This window comes from Lissotriton vulgaris, chromosome 7 (genome assembly GCF_964263255.1).
Source record: "Lissotriton vulgaris chromosome 7, aLisVul1.2, whole genome shotgun sequence".
NCBI lineage: Eukaryota > Metazoa > Chordata > Amphibia > Caudata > Salamandridae > Lissotriton > Lissotriton vulgaris.
Genome location: NC_141695.1, coordinates 341,160,404 through 341,175,329, shown reverse-complemented (window position 1 = coordinate 341,175,329; position 14,926 = coordinate 341,160,404). Strand labels below are relative to the sequence as shown.

General features: G+C 45.3%; 1 protein-coding gene across 2 annotated transcripts in view; it reads left to right on the top strand.

The window, feature by feature from the left end:
* NUCB1 (nucleobindin 1) overlaps positions 1-14,926 on the top strand; it is a 213,863-nt gene that overhangs the window by 40,640 nt on the left and 158,297 nt on the right. For both annotated transcript variants that reach the window (XR_015297470.1, XM_086930214.1), the window contains exon 5: positions 81-184. Coding sequence is in view for 1 of the 2 variants with exons in the window: in XM_086930214.1 (XP_086786340.1) it covers positions 81-184 (104 nt within the window). In the remaining variant the exon portion in view is untranslated. The remainder of the gene's footprint in view (positions 1-80; positions 185-14,926) is intronic.

Here is a 14,926-nt window from a genome sequence, read left to right as displayed (position 1 = left end):
ATTGTTCATCTCTCTCCAAATTAGTGAATGAGTTGAGATGTAAGGCATTTGTAACACACCCCTGCTGGTTCTTTCTTTAGATGTGCAAATAGACCACTTGGGTTTGCTGAAGCAGTTTGAGCACTTGGACCCTCACAACCAACACACATTTGAGGCAAGAGACCTGGAACTCCTTATTCAGGCGGTAAGTGAGATCGGAGCATTGAAGCCCTTGATGTATGTAAGGCTACCTCTGCAGCCACAATGAAGCCGCATGTTTTACTTCCCAAATGGTTACACTCCTGGACCATGTTAAAGGCACCAGGTTGCATTTTCCTTTGCTAGGTTTGTATCCGTATCTTTCATAGATCCACATGCCTGATTCATTCTCTGTCGTGGAGATGGTAGTCCCACAGTAACCTAATCAAGCAGTATTTAAATAATGTCATAGGCTATAATAATTGACCCTAAGCCGTGTTTTATATAGCCAATTTATGTACTTTAAAATAAAAGGACTAAACCTTGAATACAGCCAATTAGCTACTAGCACCCTCTAAAACCTTCCCAGCAGATGTGTGTGAAGGGAGTCTCCCTGAGTTGTACTTCGTTTTTCTTCTATAAACATCTGGAACTTATCCCTGGAATATTTCTTCATTATGTCTGATGAAAAAGGCTTCTTCCGTACCTGGAAGACCTGTGGCAAGAAGAGGGTCCATGTTGAAGATCCTGTCAATGACTGCATTTAATGCCTACACCCAACCCATGTGGAAAGGCAGTACAAAATCTGTTGCACTTACTCTTCTAAAACTCTAAGAGAAAGAGAGGGGAGGCTGCTTTTGTGGCTGCAGTCCACTGGCACCAAAATGCATCTGAAGAGGACAGTGATGGAGCATCCAGGCCTAAGAAGAGAGCCAGATCTCGTGAAGGAGACTGGAGAGGGCAGGAAACACCTCAAACCCTCCCCAGAGAGCAAGAGCTCAAAAAAGGAGAAACATCCTAAAGTCTCCTCAGAATTTAATCTTCAGTCTCCTCTACTCCTGTGAGGAAAGTAAAGAATCATCATAGATCCTGGAAAGCTCAGACCTGAAAAATCGTTGTCGACGACAATCCCTAGATCGCCGTCAACAACCATTAACACTATGACATCGTCGGCTCTGTCAACGGCAGGGGCAACGACGACCGCAGCCATCTCCGGGCCCTTACTGTTGACAAGAACCTCATTGATGCCATTGTCCTCTACGTCCACCCCATCGACGTCGTGCCATCGACAAAGAATCCTTTGTCTAAGTCGACGAAGGCATTGTCGACCATACTGTCGACATCCCTCCTGCCGTCAATGCCGAACTCGCTGACAAGGACACAGTCGTCTGCAACGATGGCTACAACAGCACAGTCGACGACTGGCATCCCATCTTCGGTGGTCATGATGCCATCGACGATGATCAGACTTTTTCGTATGGAGATGACGACATTCAGCAAGATCTCCCCTTTGCCTCCTTTGCACCTTTTAGACTTACAGGAGTGAAATGAAGAGGATGATTATGAAGAGGAGGATGGATTATTTGGAGTTGTGCATTGTCCATCCAGGGTACATGTAAAGTGCAAGGAAAAGGGCGAGGATTAAGACTAGCAGCAATACTATCCGTCATATTTGGCCCCACCACGTCATTACCAACATTATAGCTAACCTCCGGAATCTCGCCCTAGAGAGATGGCACATCTTCCACCATCTTGATTCGGACTATAAACGCGGTTTCCATCACATAGGATTAAAGAGCCACCACCATTGCAACCGTAGTCTCCTTGAAACACCAGTTTTGCCAGTGACACCAACAGTACCGCGCCCTCCTTATACAGGAGCCCGATCCGGACAACCCTTCCTCCTCGGATGAGGAGAGAGAAGAGTGTGATATTCCAGAGCCTACACCTGCAGATCCTTGGGAAGATTACATTATCCCCACACCCTCTCCTCCGTCATACCATCCTGCAGATTCACCTTCAGAAGACATAGGTGGTTTCCACATTTTAATGGAGAGGGCTTCCAATAAAGTCCATCTCCCGATGGCTGTAAAACATGCAGACTGCTTTCTGTATGATTTTAAGGAGGAGGCTGGGAAATCCATTCAGACAGTCCCGATCTTCGACTACATTTGCCAGTAGGGAGTGAAAATAATAAGCTCCGGCCACAATGCCGCCATTGCTCTCTCGCATAGACAAAAAGTACAGAGCACAAGAGGATTCACCTTCTGCCCAACGGGCCACCCAAGGCCGGATTCTGTTGTTTCTCAGGCGGCACAAAGGAGAGCCAAGAACACAGCCACCCCGGATAAGGAAGGGCATAGGCTAGACATTATGGGGAAGCGTTTCTCCACCATGGCTGCAACTACCATCAAAGGGGCCAACGCTTTGGCGATCATCAGCCGTTCTGATCGACCAATGTGGTCAGACATGGCCTTCTTGCTAGACCTCCTCCCTGAAGACAGGAAGCAGGAAACTAGAAAAATCCTCTTGAAAGAAGAGCTGACAGCCTCTGAGACAATCGACTGCGCTTTGGATATAGCCAACACAGTGTTTTGCCAACTGGCAAGCACAGCAGTCTTGAGGCGCCATGGATAATAGAAAGCTACCACTTTTAGACCGTAGGTCCAGACTAAGGCCCTGGATATGAGGTTTGATGAGGACGCTTTTGTTTAGTAATATGATCGACGAGGCGCTATTATTCATCAAGACTGATACAGCAAAATCTTTAGGCTCCCTCCAATACAGAAAAACGCCTTTCAGAGAAACAAAAGGACGAAGTTTCGCCACCCACAGAGGTAATTACCAACCCTATCAACCTGCCACCTACGGTCAATAGGCTACGGCTGGTTTCCTCGTCAAGGGACCGAGAGAGCACCGACCCAAGGCAGAGACAATATGAGAAAACAATGATCTGAGCAGGGTAAGCAGGAGGGGGGGAGGGGGAAGCAGGGAGCTTCGCCCTCCTGTTCCCTCCAGTGGATGCAAAGATCTCCAGTTTCTTCCAACAGTGGGAGAAGATAACAAACGGATGGGTACTGAATCTCATTCCATTTGGTCATACTCTGGAGTTTGTAGAGAGACCTCCAACTACTCCACCCAGGGCTGCCCCTCCCCCTCGTCTTCACTTATTGATCAAAGAAGCAAACATTGCGCTCTCAAAAGGTGCGATTGAGGAAGTTCCAATTTTCCAAAGGTGTTGGGGTTTCTATTACTGTTTTTTCTTAATTACGAAGAAGTCTGGGAATAAAGACCAATATTGCATCTCAGAAAGTTAAACAAGTAGACGCATACTTCCACTTCAACATTCATCAGAAGCCTCAAATTCCTCAGTACCTATTCAAGGTTCTCCCCTTCGGCCTAAAAGCGGCGCCCAGAATATTTACAAGTGCCTTGCGCTGGTTGTCGCAGTACTGCGTTCAAAGGGTCACCAAGTATTCCCCGACTTTAGCGACTATCTGCTGAAGGCACCAACGGAAAAGCAAGTAACCAGACTCACGAACACTTGTCTTTAACTGTTTAGCAAGCTGGGGTTGGCAGGGAACATTGGAAAGTCTTCCTTTATTCCCAATCAAATAACACCATTTCTGGGAGCCAGAATTGACACTGTCCAATGCAAAGCATTCTTGTCGGACAAACGCCTCCTCCGTCTACGACAATTGGCTAAGACCATTAAAAAAAAAAAAAAAAAGACAGTAGAAGTAAGGAAATACAAATCGCTGTTGGGAATGTGCTAATCATCGATAGAACTAGTGCCCCTGACCATACTCTGGTTGAGACCTCCCCAAGAGGAACTGCAAAAGCAATGGCTTCAAACATCTGGATCCTTCATCATTCGTGTAACCCCGGCCATAAAAGTGGCAATGCAATGATGGTACCACACCCCAAACCTTTCAAAAGGACCCCCTTTACTGCAAAACATACCAGACTACTTCCTGACAACGGATGCCTCTATGGAAGGCTGGGGACGTCACTTGCAGTGCATTCAAATTCAAGGCAAATGGTCCAATTTTCAAAAACAAAGTCCTATCAACAGCCTCGAGTTGAAGGCTATATTCCTCTCTTTACAGGCTTTTCTACCAAGAGTAGCAGGTGCCTCCGTACTGGTCCATACAGATAATACGACCAGTATGTTCTATATGAACAAACAGGGAGAAAACAATTCTCTCGCCCTATCTCACAGAGCGCAAGAACTATGGAGCTGGGCAAAGGAGCTTGGTATGTCTCGCAGGGCCGAGAATGTTCCCGGGCTAAACCACACACTAGCAGATTCTCTCGGCAGAGCTACAGACCATTGCTAAGAATGGGAACTCCTCCAATTCCACCTCAACTGAGTATTTGCACTATGGGGAAAGCCAACGCTGGACCAGTTTGCCATAGACATCCACCCCAGGTGCCGGTCCTATGCCAACAGTTCCCCCTCCTGGGGTCTTATGGCAATACCATTTCGATGCGATGGTCTGGGATATATGCCTATTCCTTTCCTCCACCATCCCATTGATTTCCAGAGTACTGACCAAAATGAAGCTCACGAGATGTCGCCTGATTCTCATTGTGCCCAGGTGGCCAAGGCAACATTGGTTCCGGGAACTTCTTCATCTTTCAGAAGCCAGACCCATACGTCTGCGGTGGTTTCCTCCTTTCCTGACCAGGGACAGCGGTCAAGTGCCCCATCTGAATCCAGTAACTGCACCTGCATGCTTGGCTTCTGAATTCTTGAGAGTTTAGAGACATGAACATTTTGCAGGAGTGTACAGACATCCTCTTGATCTAGAGCGGAAAGCACCAACAAGACATACAAACTGAAATAGAAAAGGTTCTGGTTTTTTTTGTCAACAAAATGACCTGTATCCATTTCAGGTTTCCCTCAACAGATTTTGCCAGAACTCCTCTCCTTGGAAAAATCTGGGTTAGCTTTCGCATCAGTTAAGGTGCACATGGCTTCCATCTCTCTCTATAGAAGAGTTTTCAGTGCCACTTCTCTTTGTGCCTCAAGCCTGATCAAACAATTTATGAAGGGAATGTTCTGTATTTTTCCTCCTGTATGTGCATCTCCAACGGAACCTCAACGTGGTCTTGCCCAACTCATCAAAAGACCATTCAAACCCATTCATAAAGCTGAATTGAAATTCCTAACATGGAAAGTCACTCTTCTGCTGACACTCACCTCAGCCAGAAGGGTAAGCGAGGTCCAAGCATTCACCATTAGGAAGCCTTTTTTAATATTTAAAGAAGACGCTGTAATTCTAAGGACTAATCCTACATTTATTCCTAAAGTGCAGTCACAGTTCTACCTCAATGAGCTGGTTATACTTCGGTCCTTTTTTCCGCTACCATCAGCACCTGGAGAGCAAACACTACATCAATTAATAGTTTCCTTTGGCCAAGGCAGAGAAAGAGTTGCAGTAACAAAAGCCACTATTGCAAGATGGATATCGGCTGCGTTACAGTTCTGCATTGTCAAAGCTAACAAACCTTTGGAAATTACAGTAAAGGCTCGTTCCACCAGAGCAGTTGCCACATCAGCTGTCCTCTTCGCGGGGTGACTCTGGAAAAATATTTTGTGCTGCAACTTGGAGGACCACTCATACCTTCACGCAGCACTACTGCCTGGAGTCTGCACAGGATGCAGATGCAGCAGTTGGCCAGGGGGTACTTCGCAATCTCTTCCATTAAAGTAGGCCTCTTTCTAACCCTTGGAAATAGTCTTTTGTTCTCATGGTGATTTCAAATGCTTACATGTTCTTAATGAAGTAAAATATTACGAGGTAAGGTGTATTATCAGTTACGTTGTTGTTTTCCTTGCCTCTCCCTGATGCTTAGTGTGTGAAAATGCTAATATACGTGACCATTTTAGTTCTGTGCACTTCTTTCTTGCATCCCTTTATTCCAAAACAAAAAAAGAAAACCTATATATGTGTGTGTGTGTGTGTGTGTATACATGTGTGTGTATGTATGTATCTATATATATATATATATATATATATATATATATATATATATATATATATATATATATACACACAGTAGGCTCAAGTATTTAAGGTGCCTCTTGTATTGTACTTTAAACTGTTGGGGTTCACTTTGTTTTAGAAGTCTCCCACCATACATAGCAGACAAGATAAAAATGGATGTGACTCCTCCCAGTAGAGCCTGTTGCCATATTACTCGTTAAGATACTCACTTCTTACTTGTGTTGGGAAAATCTGAGGGAAACTGCCTCTGCTGGTGAGGTTCTAGCAGCTGATTGGCTATATTCAACATTTAGTTCTTTTTTTGAAAAGGACATAGGCCATATAAAACATGGCTCAGAGCCATTATAGCCTATGGCATTATTTAAATACTACTTGATTATATTACCGTGGGACTCCCATCTCGACGGAGAATGATTTCAGTATGTGAATTTATAAAAGGTACAAATACTGGATAACCGTAAATTCAGATAAGTAACTTATTTTCTTCTATGCCATAGCCAGTTAGTATGGCTTGGAGTTTTGACCAAAGCAGACAGTTCTTCAAAGTTTAGATACCATCTTCAGATTTCTGTGCCATATAAAACATGTATATCATCAGCCTCAACTGCACTCTTTGTTGACCTGAGGTGTCTAATGACCTTACAACTGAATCTTTTTAACTTTGAACCTCTGCCTGCTTGAGTGAGTTGAAGGTGTCCAGAACAAAGACACTTGTAATTTCTAACTGGGTCTTCATTGACTGAAGATGTTTTTATTTGGTTCCCAAGTTGTTTGGAATGACAACTTAATTCTAAAAGAAAGTCACCAAATGTTCAAAGTCGACAAAAGAAAAAATGCTTATTAAATTCTGCCTAAAGTGTGGGAAGAGGATGTGGGGTCTTGGAGGAAGAAGACTGGAGGGGAGGCCTTAGCAGCACCTCGGGGGGCAGCCAATTTAAATATCTTCACCGGGTTTATTTTACTCTGGTACGATTGTGGCGGGCGGGGCTGATTGCTTCCCCGGAAGGGCTCCGGTGCGGTGGGACTGAAGGCACATTTCTGCATACTGTCTGGCAATGCTTGTCGCTGGACTATTTTTGGAGAGGGATATTTGCCTGCCTCTCTGAAGTCCTGGGGTGGTGGCTTCCACGTACACCACAATTTGCCCTATTGCATGTGATGGAAGGGATCGGGGGCAATATCTATAAACTGCATTTGTTACAGTTGGGCCTCACATTGGCGATACGTGATATTGCTAAGATGTAGAAGGATGCGATGGCGCCCTCAGTGGCTAGCTGGAAAAACTGCTTGGACTTCTGCATGGGGTTGGAGCGGCTAATCTTTGTGGCCCGGGGGTGCCGGCGTAAGCATTACAAAATTTGGAAGTGGTGGGCTAACTATAGGGGCTTGTGGCTGGAGCCTCCGGCTGAAACAGACGATATCTCAATGGAATGAGGGCAGGGACGGGGTGGTTGGGCCTGGTGCAGGGGGGGGGGGGGAAGGGTGGGGTGTGTGTGTGTGTGTGTGTGTGTGGTTGGGTGGGTCTCTGAGGTGGTTGCGCAACTCCGGGGGGGGGAACAGTTGGGGCACAATGTGCTGGTTGCCTTGTTTTCTCCAAAAAAGTCAATTGCTGTCATATAACTGTGTAATGTGATACTGCAGTGGACTCTGGAGTGCAGTCATGCGCCTATTGTGCAAATCGACGAATAAAGTTTGTTTTTAAAAAAGAAATTCTGCCTAAAGTGATGAATAAGTTGCCTCCTGTGAGATCACAATACCTGCCGGTCCAAGGCTTGTGTTGTGTTCCAACAGAAGATTTTGGAAACTCCTACGGAAGAATGCATGAAGCCCCATGTAATTGTGTTTGGACCAGGTTTGAGTGACAGTTGGCTTTTGGAGCTGGGATTCACGAGATCTGGCCTTTGGTTCCAAAGAAATAAACATGGATATAGAGGAAGATTCGCCTGCCCAGACAACTAAGAAGAGGATGATGATGAGCAGCTGCCAAACCAGACTGAGGACCAACTAAAGGCTGTTCCTAAGGCCTTCTAAAAGACTACATCTTTCCATACCCGTAGACCTCTGGAGAATAAGGTCCTCATCCAAGTGGCACTTCTATGCCGACAGCAGCGCATGCCAGAGCTGAGACTTCAATGCGGGTTGCTCCCTCCTGTCCCCTCCCCATTGCACCCCTTTCAGAGTGTGTGTGTTTTTTATGCATGTGTGTGTATACATGTGTGTATGTATATGTTCGAGGCATGTGTGCTGTAGATACACATGCTGTGCATAAGTCGGCCATCTAGTGTTAAGCTCGGATGATTACAAGTTTCTTCGAGTCACGAGGTTGTCTGACTCCTCCTTCCTTTTGGTGATACTGTGCATCGACTCCATTGGCAGATTGTTTTTATCCGCTGACGGGTTCGGATGTAATGTCTTGAACTCCGGTTCGGGACTTTCGGGCTCCTTCAGTTCACTTATAAATTCTTCACCCCACTGTATTGTTTCGGTCGCGTAGCTACCCTTACTTCCGAGTGAATTACCCTTTCTGCAGTGGGTCTTCCACTCATTTTCTTGGCCTACTGGACCTCTTTCACTTCGACAGACTTACCAGAAAATGAGCTGCTAATGGAACGGACTCTGGTCCGTTTCTATCCGAATAGCCACTCCAAATATCCCCATGCCGACCAGCATTCCGTTTGTAATCTATGCCTCTCGCCTGATCATTGGGAGGAAACCTGTGAGGCCTGCAAATCATTTCCATCCAGGAAGACTCTTGGGGATCAATGCGCCAGGAAATGTATCTCACACAAGAAGACGACTCACCGGACTGCTTCGATTGACAAGAATAGGAAGAAGAGGCATCAGCAGCTCAAGAGGAATCATTATCCATGTATGAATCTGGTTCAGACATAAAACAGAACTCTTTCCACCTTCCAGTCGGCACAGAAGCATTGGACCAAGAGTACTTTAACCCCCCCCCCAATCCAAAGGGCAAAAAGTTGTCTCTGTCCAAAAAAAACTGCTTACGGTCCACCACTGCAAAAAACCCATGGTGCGCACCGACATACAGACTCAGAAGCCCCGCCCTCCGGCTCGGAACCTAAAGTTCAGCCTGCAGCAGGGGCCTCCACCTCTTCGAAGTCTAAGTCCATAACTCATCGAGCATCCTTCTCGGCTACGAAAGGCAAAAGCCAGGTACTTCGGAACAGAGTACACAAACACTTTTCCACTCCAAAATGTTTTTCACATTCGGATCTAAAACTCCACCCGAAACGATCCTTAAGGTTATGCAGGAACTGCACGATCCATAGCAAAAAACCTTGCAAATACATCCTGGATCAAATACGATAGTTCTTCAGCCAGCAAAGCTTCAATCCTCCAAGATACAAACTTTTCAAAAGGCTCTAGACATTACTATATAGCCTCTCAAGAAGAATAAAGATGTTGCCACTAGTCCTGTATACATTCCCATGTCTACCTCACCAAACTCACCAACACCACCCCCAGCATCCACTCCAACATTTGATTCACCTCAAGCATCTGAGGCAGGTAACATGCCACCTCACTCACCAGTATAGATGAGGATGATAACATTCCACAGGGCACACATCATGGGGATGCATATGACACAGAACCTCAAGGGTGATACAGATCCCGACCTATATCCTACATGCACATCACCACCTGAGGCCTCTGCCCTTGATAGGCAGAGGCAGCCAGGGCGGCAGCTTTTCATCCAGTTACTTTACATAAGAACCCAGTCGAGAATGATATCCTTTTTGAAACCCTCTAATTCTTAAATGGGGACATAATATTTACCACTCCATAAGGGAATGCTGCGTCATGCAGAGGATATTTTTAAAGATCCTGTCCATGCCAGAATATTAACACCATGCATTGACAAACAAATATAAGGCAGCATCCTCTGATCCCATGTACATTAGAGGTCAATTAACCCCCGATTTCCCAGTAGTGTCTAATGCACAAAAGGGGGCAAACTCCCAAACAATTGGGGTTGCACCTCCCCAGAAAAGGAGTCCAACCTAGTTGATGCCTCTATGAAAAACCTAGCCGCACAATCTTCAAATCATTGGTGTATTGCTAACCTCTATTAGCTCGCTATAATAGAGCTCTCTGGGATGAAATGGAGGTGCTCCTCCAACATCTCCCAGGGAAACACAAGAAAAGTGGACAGGAAATTGTTAATGAAGGGAAACTAATTACCAACAACTAAAAAAAATGAGCACTAGATTCCGCAGACACTGCATCTAGAGGCATAAACACCCCCCTGCACTTATGCAGGCATGCTTGGCTCCATGCATGTCTCGGGCTTCAAGCAAGAGGTACAGAAGGCAATCCTTAATCTACCATTTGTCAAGGGACACCCTTTCGGGCCTCAGGTAGACATAGCCCTTATAAAACTGACAAAAGATACTGAGGTCGCAAAATCAATGGAGGCTCTACAAACTAGTAAACAGCGTGGCTCCTTTCATAGGCCCAATTTCAAACAGGGTTGATAGACCTGCCTCCACAGAAAACACAGGGTCATCCTATAACAATCCAAGTACAGTCCTCCACTGCAAAACCTTTTTGTAAGGGCGCATATAGAGGAAATAATTTCAAAGGAAGGGGCAGCGGAAATAATACCCGTAACCAATACAAATGCCAAGCAATGACTTTGCCACCATTATGCCTTACCATTAAACACCTGTCAGGGGTTGTCGTCCGAATTTTTTGAGAGCATCGAAATCAATCACAGCAGACTAGTAATGGATGTTGGACATTATCCATCATGATTACTGTTTGGAGCTCATTACATCTCCACCAAATATTCCACCACATAAACTATCAATAGAACACCAGGCTCTCCTCAAACAGGAAATATCAGCTCTCTTGCTCAAAAGAGCATTGAAACCAGTCCATATATTTACTATACTTCCTTATCCCCCAAAAAGATGGGACACTACGATCCATTCTTGACCTCAAGCCACTCGTTTTATCCTATCATAACACTTCCACATGGTCACTCTTCAAGTGGTGATACCACTGTTACGAAAGAGCAACTTCATGACTGCCTTAGAGCTAAAGGATGCCTACTTCCATATACCCACCCATTCCGCACATCGAAAATACCTACAGTTTGTCTTCCAGGAATGTCTAGCAGTAATGACAGCACATCTATGCAATTAAAATATCCACGTATTTCCTTATTTGGAAGACTGGCTGATAAAAGCACACAGTCTTAACCTTTGCAAACACAAGTAACACTAACCCTACTGCCCCAACTAGGGTTTACCATCATCCTACAGCAGTTGCAACCCGCTACAATACAACCATATCTAGGAGCCATGTTCAACGCTCATTTAGAGTTAGCATACCCAGATGCAGACAGGCTACAAAACATTGTAACACTAATCTAAAATTTGCAGGCTGGAATTCACATCTCTGTCAAAAAACTTGTGACGTTTGGGCATGGAAGGCATGTTGCATCTCAATAGTCCCACATGCTAGGTTACACATGTGACCTTCAAAAGAATGTCTCACGTCAGTGGACACCATCACATTGTCAACTACAAGATCTAGTGTTGGTAGACAGATGCACACATCACTCTCTGCAATGGTGGAATCCACAGAACTTATCCAAAGGGCGGCCATTTCAAGACCCAGTTCCCCAATTAATTCTCACAGCGGATGCTTCCCTCACAGGCTGGGGAGCTAATCTCCACAACCTTACAATTCATGGCGTGTGGGACGCCGTACACAAGAATCACCAACTCAAGTACCTAGAACTTCAAGCTGTTCGCTTAGTATTGAAAGCATTCCTACCTCACCTACAACACAAAGTTGTCCTAGTCCGAACAGACAATATGGTAACTGTGTATTATCTACAAAAACTTGGACTGGGGGCTCACTCTCTCAAATTGTCAGGTGTAGCCCATACAAAATGGAGATTTGCACTCTATCGTAACTTTCAGCTCCTGGCAAAACTTGTACCAGGGTCAAGGAATTAAGTTACAGACCTTCCCAGCAGGATGCAGCAACAAGTCACGAATGGGAACTCCACAGCAGATTCCTCCTACCATACTTTCAAAAGTGGGGATTTCCACAAATAGACCTGTTTGCAACCCCAGAAAACGCAAAATGCCCAAACTTCGCATCCAGGTACCTATACACCATATCCAAGGGCAATGCTCTATGGATGAATTGGCCACGGATATTATGCCCACGTTTTTCCACCTCTCCCACTATTTCAATTAGAGGTCAGGAAGTTCAGACAAACATCCTTCACATTAATAGTAGTAGCTCCATCGTGGGCTCGACAACCATTGTTCACAACTCTACTGGAGCTCTCGCTAGATCCACACGAGAAGCTTCCACTGAACCCAGACCTTCTCGCACAGAACCAGGGCACATAAAGAAGTCCTAAGGAAATGAACCTTGCAATACGTCTCCTGAAGTCTTAGAATTCTGGTATTTAAACTTATCTCAAGAATACATGGAAATTCTTAAAGACACTTGTCGACCTACTACAATACAGTGTTATGCTGCCAAATGGAAACTGTTTTCTATTGCCAACAGAAAAAAGTCAACCCTCTAAATTCACGAGTGCAAACAATTCTTTCCTATTTGTTGCACTTAAAAAACACAGGTTTAGCTTCCACTTCAATGTGTGTGCAGTAGGCTGTCATTGCAACTTACTTGCAAAATAGACAATTTTCTTTGTTTAGAATTCCTGTTATTAAAGCCTTAATGGAAGGACTTACCAGAATCATTCCCCCCTAAGCGTCCACCTGCACCTGCATGGAATTTAAACATTGTACTAACAAGACTTATGGGACCTCCATTTGAGCCACTACATTCTTGCCAACTACAATATTTGTCTTGGAAAGTTGCCTTTTGAATTGTTATAACTTGACAAAATGGAGAGTGTGGGGAATGTGAAAGGGGAAGCAGCACGAGTGGAGGCGGGAGAAGGAGAATTTGGGGGTTGAGCAGAGAAATAGATGTACTTCCATGGAGGGCTTAAAGGAAAGGAAATAAAGTTCCTTCAAGCAAGCAGTTGTAGCATTGGAAGGATACAAGTGAACTAATCGGAACAAGATGGAAATGTTTATGGGCAGGGACAAATACAAGTAAAGGAGGAAGGCCATTGAATTGGAAGGAGACCACTGATAAACACCACAAAGCCATCCAGTCATGAGCACGGGCTGACCAAAAACGTTTTCTATTTTGAAACAACTGGTCTGGCTAGTTGACAGCTAAAGTTTTATATGTCGCTATAGGAAGTCTGCCTTTTGTGCGTTGTCACTCCAGATTTTTTTTTTGCCTTTTGCTGTACTCTGCTTTTTGCTGGCTTTAGAACCCTGTGCACTGTACCCCATCTAACCAATAGTAGAGTGGCTGTCCAACCCATTCCTTTAAACATGGTCAAATTGGCTTATTCACAATTTGTATATTCAACTTACATATACATTCCTAGTATATGGTACAAGGTGTACCCAGGGCCCAGAAGTTAAATGCTATTAGTAGACTGTAGCACTTATTGTGCTATCCACTGCAATGGCAATGTAAACATGGCTTCAGGTTTACCGTTGTAGCCTGACCACTGCAATTTTAAACCTGGAGCCTGAGCCTTCAGTAGAAAGAACATGGCAGAAAAACTACAGAGAGGAGGACAAGAAACTGCTTAATGCAGAATTGAAAGCCTACAAGGAAAGGATTCACCAGGCCAAATGCGAGTTTTTTTCCAAGCGCATTAAAGAAGCTACCAACTCCCCTAAAGAATTGTTCAGCACTCTGTCCTCATTGGCAGCCCCTAAACCTTTAGACATACCACCCAGTCGTCAACTATGCGAGGACCTAGCCAATTTTTTCCTGAGCAAGGTAGAAAAAAATTTCTACCCGCTAAATAGCCAAATTATGTCCGCTGCCTCGGATCTTACCCCTGCCACACACCTGGAAATTAGCAGGAACTTTGAACCATTGAACAACTTCTCCGTAATGGGGGAGGAGGAGGTATCCAGTCGGCTAATGAGAATAAAATCCGGCTCCCCCCATGACCCTTGCCCAGCCACAATCGCTAAAATGGCCCATGTGATTATTGCATCTGGACTCACTCCCCTGTTCAACATTATGCTGGACAAGGGGGAATTTCCTTCGCGCTGGAAACAAGCATCCATCCTGCCCCTGCTAAAAAAAAATCCAACTTGGATGTTACGGACTTAAATAACTTTCGTCCCATCGCCAGGCTCCCCCTCCCCGCCAAAATCATGGAGGGCATACTGAACACACAGCTCAGCAACTTCCTAGGTTCTGGAGATAGGCTGGATTCATCCCAACACGGATTTAGGGCAGGACACAGCACAGAATCGGCACTGATTAAAATCTGCCGAAGATATTCAAATGGTGCTAGATGCCGGGTGCATAGCCGCCCTGATCCTGCTTGATTTATCTGCGGCCTTCGACACGGTCCACCACAAACTATTGGTGGTCCGGTTGAGGGCCAGTGGGATTCAAGGAAAGGCACTCGATATCCTAAAAGCCTTTTTGACGGGGAGGACTCAGTCGGTGGCCTTGGGGGTCTTCGAATCCGAGCCATTTGTGCTCCCCTGTGGAGTCCCCCAGGGGTCCTCCCTGAGTCCGACCTTGTTTAATGTCTACGTATCATCCCTGGCGCCAATTATTAGATCCTTTGGATTTAATCTTGCATCCTATGCTGACGACACCCAGATTGTGGTGTCAGTGCGCCAGGGAGATCTAGACACCACTGCAGATCGGTTCAGATGCTGCATGCGGGAAGTGAGCAATTGGATGGCAGGTAACTGCCTTAAGCTCAACTCTGCAAAAACAGAGGTGTTACTGTTTGGGACCAAAGACAACTTCTGGTCACCCCGCTGGTGGCCAGAGAAAATGCTGCCCCCACCAACCCCAGTAACCAAGGTAAAAAATGTGGGGATCCTGATGGATGATTCCCT